This window comes from Hyaena hyaena, unplaced genomic scaffold (assembly GCF_003009895.1).
Source record: "Hyaena hyaena isolate Hyena2069 unplaced genomic scaffold, ASM300989v1 scaffold_572, whole genome shotgun sequence".
NCBI classification, from domain to species: Eukaryota; Metazoa; Chordata; class Mammalia; order Carnivora; family Hyaenidae; genus Hyaena; species Hyaena hyaena.
The window spans coordinates 595,713-615,402 of record NW_024081210.1 but is presented as its reverse complement, the minus strand read 5'-3'; the positions used below and the strand labels follow the sequence as shown (position 1 = coordinate 615,402).

The following is a 19,690-nucleotide window of genomic DNA, read 5'->3' as shown; positions in this document are numbered from 1 at the left end:
CACATTCACCAATAGTCTTATTTGTCTTTTTAGAACTCTGCAGAAGAGGAGAGAAAATAGAAACTCAGAAAGGTTAAATAACTTCTTAAAGTTCAGTGGTCAAGCTAGGAGTCATTTCCAAGTTAGATGAATACAAGCACAGGCACACACAGGGGCATCTTCTGTGTTCCCACATCAACAGCGCTATACCGCTCTACACCAGGGTCACACAAGAGCAACAACACAAACCTCCCTGATTCCAAACATACATGTTACTGTTAAAGGCCTTCCAAATACGCGCAGGAAGAAACTGGAAGGACATATATTAAAATGCTATCAGTGGGTAGGATCTGAGCTTTTTACTTTCATTACAGTTTTCTGTATCATGAAAGCATACTGCTTTCAGGAATAAAAAACGTATGTTAGGAAAACTTTCAACATTTGAAGCTACTACAACCATAGGTTGTGACCCACCCTGTCCTACAGAGAGAATATTATTAATTTAGCATACCGGGGGCCCACCAGGATAAATACTGGCACATGAGACTACTCCCAGCAGGAGCAGCTGGGCCAGAGCTGAGGACATCACTATTTCCAGCACTATTAGGAAGTTCTACCTTATTGAGGTCAGGCCAGCGATTTTTTAATAAAATAAAGCACAGAAAAAGCAAAGAAAGAATCAGTAAACAACATACATAGTAAAAGTAAGCACAACTTTGCAAAATGTGTTTGAGCTACATGACTTCATCTTCTAATACACTGTACCTTATGCCCAGTAGGACCACCATGCCATCCTCCTGGCTGGCCCTTGGATATGCTTGGGACACTCCCACATTTAGGACTCTATCCTTGCCTGAAAGCCTTCTTCCTCAAGGAATACAAATGACTGGGGTACCTGGGAGGCTCAGCTGGTTAAGCGTCTGACTTTGGCTCAAGTCATGATCTCACAGTTCACAAGTTCAAGCCCCACGGTGGGCTCTGCGCTGACATTTCAGAGGCTGGAGGCTGCTTCGGATTCTGTGTCTCCCTCTCTCTCTCTGTCCCTCCCTTGCTCATGCTCTATCTCTCTCCAACTCTCTCTCTCTCCCTCTCAAAAATAAAGCCACTAAAAAAAAATAAAAAGAAAGAAATTCAAAAGGCTAACTCCCTCACCTAGGTTAAGGCTCACTTTCATGATGCTTACCAACTACAACTCCTCTATGTATTCCTGATCCTCCTTACTACCCTGGCTCTCTCTCTTCTTTTTGCTACTCGCTTAACAAAATTATTACTGAGCACATCTTGTATAAGGTATTGTACTAGAAAGTAAGATCTAGAGTAAGAAAATGTGATACTTTTAACTACTTTTTGTCCTACAAAATCATAGTAGGAGCATGCAAATAACAACACCTCCTACGAGTCGGACAGAATACCTGTATTATTCCTCAGAAGTTAACAGGCAAGATAAAGTAGCAAATCCAAGATTTCAGCCCAAGTCTCTGACTCCTAAACTGAACACTCTTCTAAAAGCTTTCTCAGGACACCTGGGTGGCTTAGTCGGTTGGGCATCCGACTTTGGCTCAGGTCATGACACGGTTTGTGGGTTCAAGCCCCGCGTCGGGCTCTGTGCTGACAGCGAGCTAAGACCTGAGAGCCTGTTTCAGATTCTGTGTCTCCCTCTCTCTCTGCCCCTCCCCCACTCGTGCTCTGTCTCTCTCTGTATCAAAAATAAATAAAACAAAAATAAATTTAAAAGCTTTCTCTTTAGACAATACACTTTCAAGTTATCATTAAGGGAAAAATTCTTCAAATTATTTCTGGAAGATATGAGCACAGGGACAATTAAAAGAACGAAATATTTTGCGACACTGTGGTACTTCTGTTAATTGTGAGTCTTGTGAGATTGTAAGACTTCCTATGAGAATCAGTATCCATTCTTAACGGTAAAAACTGGTGCTATCTAGAAAGCTTAAGGAATGAGTCGATTTGAGTAGCTGTTTTATAAAAAAATATTTTGACTATGGGGAGCCTGGGTGGCTCAGTTGGTTAAGCGTCTGACTCTTGTTTTTGGCTCAGGTCATGATCATGCTATTCACTATTCATAAGGTGAAGCAGAATTGAGCTCCCTGTTGACAGCATGGAGCCTGCTTGGGATTCTCTCTGTCTCTCTCTCTCTGCACCTCCCACCATCTCTCCTTCCCTCTCAAAATAATAAACTTAAAAAAAAAAAAATAAGGGGAGCCTGGGTAGCTCAGTTGGTTGAGCACCCGACTTCGGCTCAGGTCATGATTTCACAGTTCGTAGGTTCGAGTCCCACATCGGGCTCTGTGCTGACAGCCAGCTCAGAGCCTGGAGCCTGTTTCAGATTCTGTGTCTCCCTCTCTCTCTGACCCTCCCCTGCTCATACTGTCTCCCTCTCTCTCAGAAATAAAAAAAAAACATTAAAAAAGTTTTTTAAATAAAAAAATAAAAAATTACATTGACTACAAAAAAAGCAGTTCTTTTTCCTTAGCTCTTTCAGAATGTGAAATCATTACAAAGTGTATGCTTGTCAACAGCTAGCTGAGATTTTACTGCACTTGGGCCAAAACCATAGAAAGAAAAGTCAAAGGAACTAAGAATGTCCAAATTTCTTTTCTCAGGATAACTCTAAAATCACAACGGTTATCTGACACTTGAAAGTGTTCTTTCAAGCAAAAAGATAGACTTCAATGTGGTGTTAATTTTTTAAATGTCGGCATTTCCCCCTCTACAGTTTCCAAAACTTCAAAATACAACAAAACAGCTGAAAAATAGGCATGTAAATATGAGAGTATCTTGTCCAAAGGATTGACAAATTTTACTTCCATTTAATTTAAGTATTAAACATTAGTCTGTCTTCATGAGTTCATATAATTTCTGGCCATTCTGAAACAGGCAGAAAGAGATTCACATTAATTTAGGGATATTTTTTTAATTTTTTTATGTTTTTTATTTATTTCTAGGAGAGAGAGAGAGACAGCGTGAGCAGGGGAGGGTCAGAGAGAGAGGGAGTCACAGACCGAAAGAGGCTCCAGGCTCTGAGCTGGCAGTCAGCACAGAGCCTGACGCGGGGCTCGAACCCACAACCGCGAGATCATGACCCAAGCTAAAGTCGGACGCCCAACCGACTAAGCCACCCAGGCGCCCCAATTTAGGGATTTAATCAAATTAGAAGATTAGGCTTCTGGCAAGGGTATCCTTCTGATACCCAAAACAAACAAAAGATATCAACAGGCCATCTTTTTACAGGTAATTTTACTAAATAAATGGAAGGATGTTCTTATTCAATAAAACGTCCCCTAAAGTATCATTTCTAAAAATGTAGCCCTCAAAAAGGATTTTACCACAGAGACAAACTACAAACCCTCAAATTCTAAAATCACAGAGTCCATCAGAATGCCCATTAGATTCCCGGAAGGGGCTATTTGATCCTACTCAATATTCAACTGAAAAATTAAGGCATCAAGAAAGAAAATGACTTGCCCTAAGTGACTTTGTGAATTAGTGAAAGGACCAATACTAATACATAAACTCTTACTTTCTAGTTTAACTAGTATTCTCTGGTGCCTCCTTAAATCTGCTAGCAAGCAACCAAAAGCCAAATCTGTGCTCACTGATAAGATGACCGACATTTTCCAGGTTACTGCTGTCCCTCTCCAGGCAAGACGTATGCTCCTCACAAGCTGTGAAACACTATTTGAGACATTTTCCTCATTCTTTATCTCAGTTCATCTTGGTTTTTGAGATGGGCAGCGACAACAAGATCTGAACAGCACTATCCAGTGCCATTTTCTGCAACAGTGGAAACATTCCATTATCTGCACTGTTGCTTACAGTAGCCACTAGTCACTTGGGTCTTTTGAGCACTTGAAACTGTCTCTTTTGGCTGAGGAATGGAATTTATATTTTATTTAATTTTAATGAATTTAAATTTACAACAAAACTCTAGACAACTATACCCTCGGTCGATATTACTGCATGGGATCCACTCATGGTTCTTACATCCCTTCCTGCCTACTGAAGCAAGCAAGACATTCGTGGTAGAATACCACAGAAAATAAAAAGAGCTCCAATTCCTTTCTTCCAGCATCAAAAATTCCTCTGATTCCTAAAGAACTTTTCCTAAAACCCTCAAATACAAATACTAAATTTCCTACTACTAGACTATGATCATTTTAGGGAAGAAATGAAAAGGTATTTATACTCTACAATTCACTCAACAGTTTTCTTTATCTCATATACTACTAGAATGCTTGTCTGAGAGGACTTCCTTCTTCTCTTTCATTGTTTTTCTCTGTTATATTAGCAACGTTCATGTCTACAAACTTGAATGACTTAAACATAGAACTAAGTGTAACACTCAAGGTTTTAAATAAGGAGAAAACCACAGGTCTGGAGGAAACATAGAGATCTTGACCACAGTATCACTAAGGGAATCAAAGCAGAAAGAATTTGATTTCAGTCTTTACAAAAACATAACCAAGATATGAGAATTACAGAAGAGACTTTTCCAAAGTGGCATTGTCCCTCCCTTTTGAATGGAGTAATTGGAATGCAGTGAGAATCCACTGAAGACCATGATTTTTATTTCAGCTAAGGTAATAAGGTAATAATGAGCTGTTTTACAAGAAACTGGCCAAAGGGTTTGCTGACTTCTTTAGGACCAAATGTGACATCTGACCTTGTCAGCAAGACAGCAAGATTTCTTAAAAACAAACGGGGGTGCCTGGGTGGCTCAGTCGGTTGAGTGCCCGACTTCAGCTCAGGTCATGATCTCACAGTTCGTGGGTTCGAGCCCCGCGTCAGGTTCTGTGCTGACAGTCAGCTCAGAGCCTAAAGCCTGTTTCGGATTCCGTACCTCCCTTTCTCTCTGATCCTCCCCTGCTCAGGCTCGCTCGCTCTCTCTCTCTCTCAGAAATAAGTAAAACATTAAAAAAAAATTTTTTAAATAAAAAAACCAAGAATAAACACCACCACAGGTATTCATGTGAAAGGTCTATTAAGTTATTGAAAAGGCACAAGCCTTTTTTACTCATTGCATTCAGGACCGAAAATCAACCCACCAGTTTAACTCTTCAAGACCCTACTTATCTTTCAAGAAGACGTCTCTGATTCTTCCATTGAGAAGTACTTTTTTCTCAAACATCTACAGCTATACTTCTCATCCTTTAACGGTCATATGTGAATCAGCTGGATACACTGCGAAAGTGCAGATTGATTCAGCCAGGGGTGGGGGCACTAGAAAAAACTCCCAGTTGATGCACACACTTAGTCTTACAACCACACTGCTGGGTAGCAGATCTATGAGCCACTTCTCCAAATACCTTACAGGCACCTATCACTTTCCTTTTGGAATTCTAATTATTTACATACACATCTTCTCTTCCCAACTGAATTATAAATTTCTTGGAAGTGTGATACGCATCTCAATTATATTTTTCACTTCTACAGCAGATAGCAAACAGGCATTCAAATGACAGGGAGAAAGGAAAGAATAATACCGATGCCATAAAGTTCCTGCAGCCTGGGCCACAGATAGTTCCTCTGAATGAAATCAAGGGTAGGCTAAAGATCAATAAATGCTACGAAAAGTCTAACTTTTTAATCACTTCCTTGGTTAACTGAAATGGAGCACAGCAATAGTCAAAATCAGAAAAGTTGTGACCAAAGCATGCTATTCTTTGCACTGGATCAGAGAGGAGGTACAGACCCGCAACTTGTTGAAAAGGTAGATTTTTTTGAGAAGATATCCAATTACATAATAAGTATATTAATTAGAGGAGTCAGAGTAAACTCCTTTCTGAAAAACAAAATAGACTAAAGAAACCTTGAATCACTGAATCCAATGTCCTTACCTTATACACTAAAAAAAAAATCTAGTTAGGTAATTTATCCAAGATTATGACGTTAAGTACATGGAAGAGACAGAACTTGTACATAAATGCCCTGACATGAAGTCCAGAACTCTTTGCACTCTACCTTTTGAACAGACATTAAATGAATAGACAAAGGAACATCACTTTCCAATATTCCTAGACTATATCTTGTGAGTATTTCTATTCTGATTTACTAGAGGAAATAAGAGTAAACAACTTCTTGAAAGGACAATGTGGTACAACGTATCAGAAATCCCAAAGAACAGATATGTCAAATGACCCAAGAAATATGATTCTACAAAAGTATCCTGAGAATGTGTTTGGAGATATGCAGTAAACATCACATATGTATCTTTTGTACATTTTTTTCTATGAAAACTTGAAAATAACCAATACTCCAAATGTCTTCACAAAAGATGAAGTAAATTACAGTGCATCTAAAAGCCAAATTATCATAAAGCTATTAAGAATCATGGTTTACAGTATAGAAAAAGTTTTCAGTAACTGCAGCAATCAGAAATCTTCCCCAAGGCTTTTCCAAGTTTTAACCCATCACAAATATTACTGAATTCAGAGAGGGTAGGATTTTCCAGAGCCTCTCAATCTACTTGCATCATTGAATCAACTAAGGAAATAATGAGTTAAGAACTTGAATGCAAATGGTCTTTACCCATCAAAAAAAAGCTCAATCACACCTATCTTAAAAGAGAATCCAATTGAAATGCACTGAGATACCATTTCTCACCTATCAGATTGACAAACACCCAATCTGTCAACATCATACCTTGTTGACAGGATATAGGAAAATTGTTACACTGTTGGTGAGACCACAAACTGGCAAAACTCGCATGGAGAGGAATTTCACACAATAGCAACAGCTACAAAGTTACATATACATATACCATTGCCCTTAGCAACTCAATTATAGGAGTCTATCCCAAAGACACACTAACAAAAATATGTATGCACCAACTAATCTTTACATAACTATTTCTTACAGCAGAAACATGGAAACAAAAATGGATTTGGGACATATACCAAGTGGAACAATAAGTTTAAAAAAAATAAGGGGGGGGGGGCACCTGGGTGGCTCAGTCGGTTAAGCGTCCGGCTTCAGCTCAGGTCATGATCTCGCGGTCAGTGCGTTCACGCCCCGTATCAAGCTCTGTGCTGACAGCTCAGAGCCTGGAGCCTGTTTCAGATTCTGTGACTCCCTCTCTCTGTCCCTCCCCAGCTCATGCTCTGTTTCTCTCTGTCTCAAAAATAAATAAACGTTAAAAAAAAAAAATGAAAAGAAATAAGGGATACCCCTATCCTGATCTCTAGGATACACTTTTAACTTTTTATTTAAATATCAGTTAACATACAGTATAGCCTGTATTAGTTTCAGGTGTACAGTTCAGCGATTCAACACTTCCATCCACTTTTAAGTTTAAAAGGGGGAAAAAGGGAAAGTATAATATGCTACAGTTTATCACAGGCGAGGGAGAAACATACACACAAACATAGAAGCACTGCCTACTCTTTTACAAAAAAAAAAAAAAAGGAATTAAAAATTGAAAAAATTTTAAAGGTTTCTTATATTGGAGAGAGAAAAGCACACAGACAGAAATAGAAGCTAGATTTGTCCAAATATAGTTATCTTATAGATTTGGTTTTTGGAGGCAGTAAATTGGACATAATTATACATTAGAAGGTAAGTTTTTAGAAGGTAAAAAATGAAAGTTAAATGAAACAAATGAACTTAACTGTACAGAGTTGGTGGCTGGGACCACACAAATTTAATTACAAATTTACAGGAAACACAAGGAACAGAGAAACACAAAACCACACACAAGGATATCACTAGCAATGTCCAAATATGGGAATTCTGTAGGACAGAGGATTCAGTTTCCTCGACAATAAATTACAAGGAAAAAAATGAGAATATAGAGTTTTGTTAAAAAAAAATTAAGAGACATATGAACCAAGTGCCATGTATAGACGTTACTTGACTCTTGTTTTGAAGATTCAATTTATTTAAAAAAATTTTGAAATAATCAGGAAAATCTGAACATTGACTACGTATTTTATGAGACAAAGGAACTTCTGTTTATTTTTCCACATTGATAATGGTATTCTGGGTTTGGTTTTGTTGTTTAATTCTTTTCTTTTACAAAGACATACTAAAGAAAAAAAAATCACCAAGGACTTTTTTTCTTTAACAAAACAATGTTTAAGTCCCACAGATATAACTGGTGTGGTAAAGGGCCAGACATTATTTTATTAAAACTGCCCCAGGTGATTCCAACCAGCAACCAGGTTTTGTAAACCACTAATCTGGAGCAAGTATTAGCAACCGAATAAATAACTCACCTAGTTATGAATGAACCAAGTCCCCAAAGTACTCTTCTTGAAGACTGTAATCTGTACTTATTATTGGCATTGATGGCATTAATGACATCTCTGAATTCTACCGTACCTATTTTTAAGACACTTAGAAAGATTTTAATTAAATAACAGCTTATTTAGCTCTCTAAATAGATTTACTTAGGTTTCTAACAAGCAGATTTTTTTTGAGACGCCTGGGTGGCTCAGTCGGTTTAGCATCCCATTCTTGATTTCGGCTCAGGTCATGATCTCATGGTCACTGTGGGTTCTGTCAGCACAGAGCCTGCTTGGGATTCTCTCTCTCCCTCTTTCTCTCTCTGCTCCTCCCCCACTCGCTCGCTCTGCCTCTCTCTCAAAATCAATAAATAAACTTAAAAAATTTTTTTTCTTGGCTTCCTATAAATATTGAACAAACCAGGAACAACAAAGGCAAAAGCCTTCATGTCCAGGCACGATACAATCAGAACTGGGAAGAACTTAGGATGTATAAACATAATTATCAAGAAACTCAAGAGAAAACATCTTCAATAAAGCCACTGGAGTGTTACAAATCCCTGAACCACAGAAGAGGCTACTTAAAATATATCAAACAACTTCATCCCAACTTAGTCTTATTTCTCTTATATCACCTTTTAAGAACTCATATACAAGCAATGCAGGAAGAACTGCTAAGAAACACTTAAGGGGAAAATAATCACTTTCAATCCTGAATACATCTATCCCAGATAGAAAGATTAAGTAGAAAAAGGTACTGACTTTTTTACTAGAATGATAAATGAAATAACATCCTATGCGCTACTATGTAATGACTGTCACATAACGAAGTGAAAACATGATGGCATGCTACATCTGGCCAGGTGCTGTTCTCTGATTCAAGTAGCGCTCCTTAAAAGCACACACACACCTGGAAGGAATTTCCCAATCCAGATACAATACACATGGGTCTGCAGCAGAGCATCACTGCTACCTCCAGCATTCAAATCATCCACAAAATATGATGAACAGCTATGGGGGCACAGGTTACACACAGTTCATAACTCAAGTTGTAAACACACACCCACAGGATCAACCCGAACCACAACAGAAACAAAATAACACAGTAAGGGATAGAAAAGGCATCAGGAGGATTAAGTGCTCACTGCATTTGTCAGGTGACTCAAATCTCTCTTCTGATTTGTCCTAAATCAGTGCATCTAGAAGACCTCACTTTGTCCAAGGCATACTGCAAATTCAGTGGAGTTTAAAAATAATTTAAAGGCAATGGGGGGATTTCCTAAAGCAACCCTGAAGAAAAAGAATCCATTCTCCAAGACCCTGATTTTAAATATACACATAAAAGTTTAAAAATATGTATATATAATATATAAATACAAATGCAAAATATGTATGAAAGCCCAGGAAAAAAGTTATCACATTGAGCTTACGTTTTAAGTTACCCATCCGAGAGAGGCTCTTTAGGCATACAGTGATATGCTCCAAAATGTTTTTGAGATCAGGGAAAAGAAAAACATTTTTCTATAGAAGTTTAGGATTGTACGGGGCACCTGGCTGGCTCAGTTGGTTGAGCGTCCGACTTGGGCTCAGGACACGATCTCGCAGTTCGTGGGTTCAAGCCCCGTGCTAGGCTCTGTGCTGACAGCTTAGAGTCTGGAGCCTGCTTCCGAGTCTGTGTCTCCCTCTCTCTATGCCCCTCTCCCACATGCACTGTCTCTCTCCGTCTCTCAAAAATAAACATAAAATTTTTTTTAAAAAATTTTAAGTTTAGGATTATATGTTTCAGCTATTACCTTATGAACACCACTAAGTCCTCATAGATTTAGGCTGAGGTATAGTTTCCTTTAAAAAAAAAAATTGTAGTGAGGGAACATATGGCTTTTTAGGGCAGGCCATTTGAGGGAAAAATGATGACCTCGGCTAGGTGGGAACTTGGATATTCAATGACTGTATGTGGGAGGGAGTAACTTGCAATCTGAGGGGAAGCTGGAGGGAGGAGGAAGAAAATACACTGGGGAAGATAAAGGATATATTTTTAGACAGGTGGGATGCTGAGTAAGCAGGTTCCCTCCTAGAACAGAACTACCAGTTAGATAAGTACCTCCAGCATCGATTAAACAGATGTTTTATAAATATTTGCTAACTAGTATATGATTATTAAAACTATTTATTAAACACTGTGTTCAAACTGAATCTAGCTTGACTTGTAATTCTAGTTTATGAAGCCTTTTCTTGGACTTTATTTTCCCGCCCATTAACTTTACAAGTATGCTCCAAAATGTCTTCTAAGTTTCTATTCCTCTACATTTACTTAAATATACAAAATGTTAACTAGACTTTAGAGTTATCAGGGGTGGGGGAAGTCTCTTTCTACTTAATAGGATTTGGGGGATTTACATATAAAGTAGGAATTATTTCAAAATAAATACTTTCTCCTTCTTAAACTTAGTCCAACAACCAAACAGAACATTCCAGGAAAGTGTGTCTGACGTCGTCTTTCTATTCAGTATTTCAACTTATCTAAGGTCTTAAGATTTTTACCTTTCTGGTTTTTGTTTACTTCTTGTTTTTTTTCAGTAACGTAAGAGTAATTTCTAGCAGACAACTCATAATTCAGACCATTTTATGGACAGGGAAAAGGTTAGTATCTAGAGTCTTTAAAGAGAGGGTGATCTCTAATAACACTGAGCTTTAATCCAGTACTTCTAGAAGGAAAAGAGAAGCACAGTGTATAATGAAATTATCAAAAACAGCTCTATACAGAATATTGTCCTCTATGCAGAAGTCACTCACTGCTGTATAAGCAATGGCCATAAGACACTTCATCATTTAATATTATATGTTTATACTCAACTTTTAGTTCTCAAAAGTACTTTAACATCCCCTTTAGTCTTTCATAGTGCTTTTACTCTGAAAAGATTCAAATATATGGCTTTTGAATATGAATTGTAAATCATAAAGAAAAAACAGGGAGAGGGGGGAGAGAGAAATTAAGAGACCTCCAAATACAAATATTAAAAATGTAACGTGATATGGTGGAATAAGCACTGCAAGTCAAGAGACCTGCTGCGGGTCTCAGTTTTGCCAGGAACCAGCTATACGCCTTTCTGTGAGTCACTTTATTATGCTTAAGTTGTTAAAAAAAAAAAAAAAAGGTGATTTTTTACTTAATGTTATTCTTAAATTCGGCTTTTTAAAAATCTACAATTAAAGGCTTTTCAAATATTGTATTATAATAACGGCTCAATGAAAGGTATTTTGCCATATGGAGTCCGCTTTCACTTCTGTCTCTAATGGACTTGCAGCCTGTATTACTTAGTTTGCACATGCAAGATGTACTTTGGGGAAAGACGGACCGGGGAAAGATTCCTCTAAACGATGGGATGGAGCCAAGCAGGTGAGGGAGTTTAGAAATGAGGGCAAATGCGTGCAGAAGACCCGGTCACTCTCAAACCAGAAGCACTGAAAAAGAATTCTGCTTAAATTTCGGGGTGGGGGTGTGTGTGACAAAATCTGAGGGAGGCCTTGAGCTGAGGTTTTCAGATCATCACTGCCTCCACCCTTCAAACATTTATTCCCCTGGTGGACTCCAAATCTGCCTCCAGTTCCGGGTTCCCAACCAATCGCATCAAGCCACAACAGAGGGCTCCGCCAACCCCGGCACCGTTTCAGGGCTCTTAGTGTTGAGATTCACACGACCCCAGCACCTGTCGGCCTTCCCAAGAGGGGACGGGACAGAACAGTAGGTCCTCCCCGCCGTCCTTTACGATTCAGGATACCACCAGGTCCCGAAGCCCTCGAGACTGAAACAACCTCCGTTAGCCGGGGGGAAGGGAGAGCTCCTCGCCCGTGACCCTCCCACGTATCCTTCCCCCACTGCTCATTCTCCAATTTACAGAACCCAACCTCCGACCATGGTTTCTCAGGCCTCGGGTCCCCCGGGCCTGGGAAGCGTACAGACGCATGCGGAGGATGAAGACAGCAGGGGAAGGTGCACTCCTCGCCAGCAGAGGAAAAGACAGGAAGGCAAGGGTGGGGGCAGCGATGTTCCCCCTTAGGGAGGGCGGGAGGCCGTCCGAGCGTCTGTCGAAGGGTCTGTCATTCCTTCACTCACCAGGAGCAGCAGGGAGCATCTAAGGTCGGGTAATGATAGGAAGACGGCAGGATTCATGGTAACGCTGGGGTCCGCGGCTGGGACTGGGCAGGGTTGGGTTGGGTTAGGAAAGGGCTGGGCTCCGGGAGCCGGCGGCAGCGGACGATCGTCCCAGCAGCGGCACCTCGTCCTCTGGACCCGGAGCTCCAGCAGCGAACACCCGGGACAACTTCCAGAGAGGCCTCGCACACCCTCACTTCCGGGTCCTGCCCATCTCGGAGCGTATTGGGAAATGTAGTCCTGCACCACTCTTATCGAATACGTCACGGGGCATCCAGAACTTCTTTCCCATCAGACTCTCCGCCTAGGTCCACCGAGTTCTCCGCGCGCGGGGCCCTGTGGGATAGAAAGAGCGGAGGGCGGCGAACCTCTGTTTTCAGAGGAAGGGAACTACAATTCCCAGAGGGCAGTGCGATGGAACGCCTCGGGCGGCCTTCGGAGGGGTTCTGCTAGTTTCAGCGCGGTGGGGTCTGTCCCTGTCGGATATAGTGTACTGTCCTGGCGGGAGGGGCGGCCCATTGCGGGTCGTGCCTCCTGGAGCCGCCCCCGGGACGTGAGTCCTGGAGGAGGCGAGGGTGAGTAGGAAGGGGCCTGGCTGGGGAAGCTCCGATCGATCTGCATCGCCTTGGCCCCTACCTCAGGCTCAAGGCCCTCCTGGCCTCGGCTCTGGCCTGATCTTTCATCACTGGCCTCCTCGCCTGCTGCCTCTTCTTTCTGCGCTAATTACTGCATTATAGAGACGGAGCCGTCTCTTAGGACCTCCGTTGAATGAGTGGATGCCTTATCCCTAATTGTCTCTGTGGGCTCGTGTAAGGAGTAGATCCGGGACAAAATGGGAAAGCATGTTGTAAACTGGAAAGCGTAACTGTGATCGCTACTAATGCATGGATCACTCCTACAGGATAATTACGAATTTCGTCAGCCAAGCCGTTGAGGATCTTAACCTGGCCCAAGTTAGCTCCCCAGCCTCATCGCAAACACCAAGCCAGGTCCACGTGCCCCAGATGGTAGCTACACAATCAGTACTAAGTACCTGGGAGGCATTCTGCTTTTTGTGTGGTTCTCCCTACTCCTTACCTGTCCTCCAGCTTTCCTCTGCCTTGGAATGGCCTCAGCCTCTTCTCTATCTGAATGCCATCTCAAATGTCACCGTCTCTGAGAATTTGCCAAAACACCAGCCTTTTAGCCCCGATCAGAATGAGTTTTTGCTTGTGACTGCAGCACCACTAGTTTTGCGCAGTTATATTACTAGAAGCATTTATTACACTGGCTGGTTTTATAACTAGTTAATGATACCTGTACATTATAACTGACAAAGTGGTTTTGATGTTCATTTATAAAAATTATTTACAAAAGACATTAGTACTAAATATATGTGTGTATATATGTGTGCGTTGAACTAAGAAAGGACCCTGGAGAATGTTTGTCCCAGGGTGACTTATTAGATAGTGGCAGAGCCAAGACTTAGTTAGGTTTCCTCTCTCCTAGTCCTGTGTTCTTATCTCTATACCACTCCCTTCCTCTCTGACAGAAGAGAAATGGGGAATTAAAGAAAGATCAGATGCTCATGAATATGACCTCTTTAGTCAAAGAAATTAAACTTTGATCCTGCTCACCCTCTGGACTTAGCACTCAACCCACTTTTCATTCAACAAACATTGACTGAACACCAGCTATGTACCTTTTACTGTGCCAAGTGCTAACAATTATGAGGTGAAATATATATATATGTATGCATATATATATTATATATATGCATACATATATAACTGAGATCTAAACGTTAGCATATTTTTCAAAAGGTAGAGGGGCTTTTGTGTATATGTGATTCTGATATGCCTAAAAATGATCGCTTCAATTCTAAAATGACATGTATTAGAGTTCAGAGCAGTGCCTAGTACATAGCACTCAACTTATTGAATGGATCAACATTCTACCCTTTTCATTGTTCATATTTTACAGGAAATCAGGGAGCTGAGGTAGCCTAAGGAAATGCTGCTTATTATGAACAGAATCAGGCCTAGAGCTCAAGTACAATTCCTCCTTTACTGTGTTCCCGCCTCCACCCATTTGGTAGCTTCTTTCAAGTCATTTTAATATAATCCTGCCTATGACAGTGGTTTTTCTGACATGACAGACATGACAGAAGTGTCTCACAAAGCCTGTATTTTCTGCCAACATGTTAACTCAAATTGTCAGCAAAATAAAGACATGAAGAGCTGACCTTTACCAAAATTAAGAAAACACTTTCACTTTGAGGCAGAATTTGAACCAATAATCCTTGTCAATGACAGCGCAAGTACTAGCTCATCAGTGGTGATAAATTTCTCCTACAAAACTCCCAGATCCTTAGGAGTCACAGAGATTAGAGTGACACTTTGGTGAAATCAGAGGAGGGTTTGTCTGCCCTTTTGGCAGCTATTATTAAATAAATGATTAGCAGCTGCTTTCTTTAGATAGGCGTGTATGCTCCAGTTTGCCATGCTCACCATGACTACCACTGTGTCTTACGCTATTTACTTTCCTGGTCTTTGCAGGCCTTCAGCTGAGGAACTTTGATATTACATCTTATGTTTAGAAAGGAAATTTAAAATCAGATGCAACTACCTGTTTTTCCTTCTTGAATTCTTCATGCTACATTTCTGACATAATCCAACATCTGCTTCAACAGTCTTAGAGAACTCACTATTTTTCTATGCCACTAATGCATTTCTAGAAAGTTCTAGCAAAACATATCAGGTTACCAGTCAAAACACAATTTTTCTGAATGAAATATGATTGATCCTAATGATGTGGTTTTTCCTAAGGTCAAGATCTCAAACTAGTTATATTTCCTTGATGGACATAAGGAGAGAACAAATAAAAATTCTTCCTTTCAGCAGCATGAGAGAAAGCACTAAGTGCCTTCTAATTTTAGCACTTAGATCTAGTTGATTTTGACCTGACAATTTACATCATACCCATTTTGTGGTTTGATCATCACATTTATTATTCCCAATATTAAATCTGATGTTTATTATGTGGAATCAAAACAAAAGTTACTGTGGCTTTTGAGCCCTGTGTCTAAGGTTAAATACGGAGAGCCCCTTTTTTCCCTTGGGTAGCCCCTGAGGAGGGTCTTAGAAGCAACCACCCCTCTCATCTTCCAGATGAACAACTTGTACAAAAGGTCTTTTATTTGGCCAACATTGTGGCAGTTCTAGAACCAGGACTGCAAGCTTTTTGAATCCTAGTCAACTATTCAGCCATATTTATAATATACCTACTCAAGACTGATGACACAGCTTTCAGAAATGTTTCCTGCATTTACTCATGGTTTAAATCATTGTTTCAGGATTGCTGCAGCTGCGGAAAAGACTATGAACAGGTCAGAGAACTTGTTCTTTACCGGCTCCTCATTAGCATCCCAAGTTCATGCTGCTGCCATTAATGGAGATAAGGGTGCTCTTCACAGGCTCATCATAGGTAAGTAGTCCCAGAAATACAGAAGCTTTAAAAATAACTCTGTCCTGATACCATATGTTTTCATTCATATGTGGAACAAGAGAAACTTAACAGAGGACCATGGTGGGGAGGGGAAGGGAAAAAATAGTTAAGCAGAGGGAGGGAAGCAAACCATAAGAGACTCCTGAATACTGAAAACAAACTGAGGGTTGATGGGGGTGGGGGAGAGGGGAAAAAGAGAGATGGGCATGGAGGAGGGCACTTGTCAGGATGAGCACTGGGTGTTATATGGAAACCAACTTGACAATAAACTATAAAAAATAATAATAATAACTCTGTCCTAAAGGAATGTGTTAATCTTAGTCTTAATTACAGGGTACTTCTACATTTTAATGGTAATATATCATTATCTATATTTCATTCCAGAACTTGAACAAGAAAGTAATTAAGTCCTGAAACTTAAAAAAAGTTTAGGATTAGGATTAGGTGAAAAGTACTTGAGAAATATGTGTGTGTTTGACACTAAATCTGGGTATGTACCCAAAGGTACTAAGAGAATTAATTCATCTTTATAATAACAGAGATCTAGAATGAGATAGTGGATAATGATCTTTACAATTTAGTATATATCCAAAGTACTAAAGCTTGCAGATAACTTAAATTGTAATTATTTAAAAATTGATTAAGTGTTCTCCTTAACATTGATTCAATTGATTGAAATGGATTGATTCAATATTCTCCCTATCACATGCATAGAGAGAGCCAGGCCCATATAAAAGTGCTAGAAGGAGGGGCGCCTGGGTGGCTCAGTTGGTCAAGTGTCTGACTTTGACTCAGGTCATGATCTCACAGCTCTGTGGGTTCAAGCCCCATGTCAGGCTCTGTGCTGACATCTCAGAGCCTGGACCTACATCAGATTCTGTGTCACCCCCTCTGATTGCCCCTCCCCCACTCATGGTCTGTCTCGCTCTGTCTCTCAAAAATAAATAAATGTTAAAAAAATTTTTTTTAAAGTGCTAGAAGGAGAGAGGAAAGTGAGTAGGAGAGAGAGAGTATTCAAGGACTAAAATGGGTAAGAATTTTTCAGATGTTGTAAAAGCCTCATTTCCACCTATTCAGAAGTCATCGGTCTATATTTATTTAAAGAAAATAGCTAAAAATGTGTATTTTTTAAACCTTTTTACACACGAGTGTCTAGGGACATGATTGACAACTTGGGCTGTAAAATAAAGTCCATGCTACTTCAATTTCCATACAGGTTCCTTCAAAATTTATTTTTGCCCTACATTTCCAATTTCTCCAAAAACTTTTATCCATGCCCCCTAGCCCCTGACTAGGCTTCCCATTCCCTATGAATGGATTCCATGAATTTTATCTGTCTCCTCTTTTCTACCTCCTCATTCTCTTCTCTACTACACTCCTACTTATCTTTTTTATTTTAATGCTTTATTTATTTTTGAGAGAGAAAGAGAGCAAGTTGGGGAGGGGCAGAGAGAGAGGGAGACACAGGATCTGAAATAGGCTCCAGGCTCTGAGCTGTCAGCACAGAGCCCAACGTGGGGCTTGAACTCTAACTGGTGAGATCATGACCTGAGCCAGAGGCAGCCACTTAACCGACTGAGCCACTCAGGTACCCCCACTCCTACTTTAAAGACAAAATTCTTGGGGCGCCTGGGTGGCTTAGTCGGTTAAGCGTCTGACCTTCGCTTAGGTCATGATCTCGCGGTTCGTGGGTTCGGGCCCCGCGTCGGGCTCTGTGCTGACTGCCAGCTCGGAGCCTGGAGCCTATTTCAGAGTCTGTGTCTCCCTCTCTCTCTGACCCTCCCCTGCTCACGCTGTCTCTCTCTCTCCTAGAAATAAATAAAAATATTAAAAAAAAGTAATAAAGACAAAATTCTTTTACTACATACTCTGTGCAGGTTTCTCTTTTCTTTCAGAGACGTCACCTCCTGATACCTCAGCTCCATGTCAGCCTCCGCATCCACAGTTACTCCCTGGAGAGGGACATCTTCCAGTATCTCTGAGCCACTCATTCAAACATTCCACCATTCAATTAAAGCACTTACTTCCAGTTCACCCGCTAATGAGAACAATAGTTTTTCAAGTCACTAAAACTTGGAATCCATTATCTTCTGCACTTTCCACCATCTATCTCCTTATGGCTTTCCCTCTCCTACCATTAAGCCCTGATTCCATAGTCTACTGTTGAAATTCTTACCTAAGAAAAATTATCTTTTCTCCTCACCTTCTGTTGCACCTGGCTGTGGCAATTCCAGCTGTAAATGGACCTAACACCAACCCCCAAACAATTTAACCAATCACAAAGATTGGTGGCACCCTACTGTGGTTACCTACCTCAGATAGGCACTCAACACTTTCTACTCATCTTACCATATTTCTCCATAAAGTGTTTCATACCTTCTCACTCTCCTGAAACCTCTGGCCACCAATTCTCCTTCTCTTTGCTCTCATCTAATGCTTTATATTCCCTACAGAAAATGAAGTCTTTAAGTAGGAACTCCCTCACCTTCCAGCAGGATATCTAGAAATCAGCCTACATCTGCACCCATCTTCTCCTGCTAAAACAAGAGCAAATATCCCTTTCTGTCAAAGATCAGTTCATCCACCTATGTTCTGTATCCCATTCCTTCCTATATTTTCAGGGACCTTCCTCCATTTTGTTTTTAAACTTCTGATTACTACCCCTTCAGTCTCTTCTTCTATGTTCTTCCCATCAACATGTAAACATGCCCTGGGGTGCCTGGGTGGCTCAGTTGGTTAAGCGTCCAACTTCGGCTCAGGTCATGATCTCATGATTCATGGGTTCGAGCCCCGCGTCGGGCTCTGTGCTGACAGCTCAGAGCCTGGAGCCTGTTTCAGATTCTGTGTCTCCCTCTCTCTCTGACCCTCCCCTGCTCACGCTATCTCTCTCAGAAATAAATGAAACATTAAAAAAATTTTTAAAAAAACATGTAAACATGACCTAGTTTCTCCATTACTTAAAAATCCCTTCCCAGGGAGTCTGGGTGGCTCAGTCGGTTAAGTGTCCGACTTCAGCTCAGGTCATGATCTCACGGTGGGTGAGTTTAAGCCCCACACCAGGCTCCGTGCTGACAGCTCAGAACCTGGAGGCTACTTCAGATTCTGTCTCCCTTTCTCTCTGCCCCTCCTCCACTTTGTCTCTCTCTCTCTCTCTCTCTCAAAAACAAATAATAAACATTTAAAAAAACCTTAAAAAAATCCTTTTCCTATTCCTTCACACATACACATACACACATACACACACACACACACACACACACACACACCCCAGGAGCTGTCATATCTCTCCATATCTCTTGACTTTTCCTCATAACTGTATCGGTCACAGCCTGAACTGCTCTGGCAGTGACTTAAGAAAGATAGAAGTATATTTTATTCTCATCATAGAACAAAGATAAGTGGACAGTCTGTGGTGGATAAACACTTCTGCTTCATGAAACCATCAAGGGAGGCTGCTAGGACGTGGCTCTCTCATTGTCAACATGTGGCTTCCATCTTGGATCAACATGAAGCAACATGTGGCTTCTGTTGTAGCCATAGCCCAGGCAGCATGGATGGGGAGAGTTCACAAAAGCCATTTGTCATTTAGGAGGCAGACTGGACTTAGATGCAGAGCCGCACCTAGGAAAAAGGAGGCTAAAGTATTATCTCTCCTTTGATGACATCATGCCCAGCCAAAGCTCAGGGTGCTCGATTCTTAGAAAGGAAAATCAGAGAATGGATATTGGTGGGGGGGGGGGTGGTGTCAGTTGTCACTCTCTGTCACCAAAACCAAGCTTCTTGAGCTATCCACATCCCACTTCTTTATCTCAATCCACTCTTTTATTAAAAG

The 19,690-nt window shown here is 40.7% G+C and overlaps 2 protein-coding genes across 3 annotated transcripts in view; one reads left to right on the top strand and one right to left on the bottom strand.

The window, feature by feature from the left end:
- ERP44 (endoplasmic reticulum protein 44) overlaps window positions 1-12,657 on the bottom strand; it is a gene marked incomplete at its 5' end in the record, with an annotated part of 103,197 nt that extends 90,540 nt beyond the window's left edge. The window contains one exon of the mRNA XM_039256569.1: window positions 12,334-12,657. Within this exon, the coding sequence (XP_039112500.1) occupies window positions 12,334-12,657 (324 nt within the window). The remainder of the gene's footprint in view (window positions 1-12,333) is intronic.
- Window positions 12,658-12,794: 137 nt separating this feature from the next.
- Window positions 12,795-19,690, top strand: part of INVS (inversin) — a 165,222-nt gene continuing 158,326 nt past the window's right edge. For both annotated transcript variants that reach the window (XM_039256576.1, XM_039256575.1), the window contains exons 1-2: window positions 12,795-12,947; window positions 15,707-15,837. In XM_039256576.1, coding sequence (XP_039112507.1) covers window positions 15,732-15,837 — 106 coding nt within the window. In that variant the 5' untranslated portion in view covers window positions 12,795-12,947; window positions 15,707-15,731. The remainder of the gene's footprint in view (window positions 12,948-15,706; window positions 15,838-19,690) is intronic.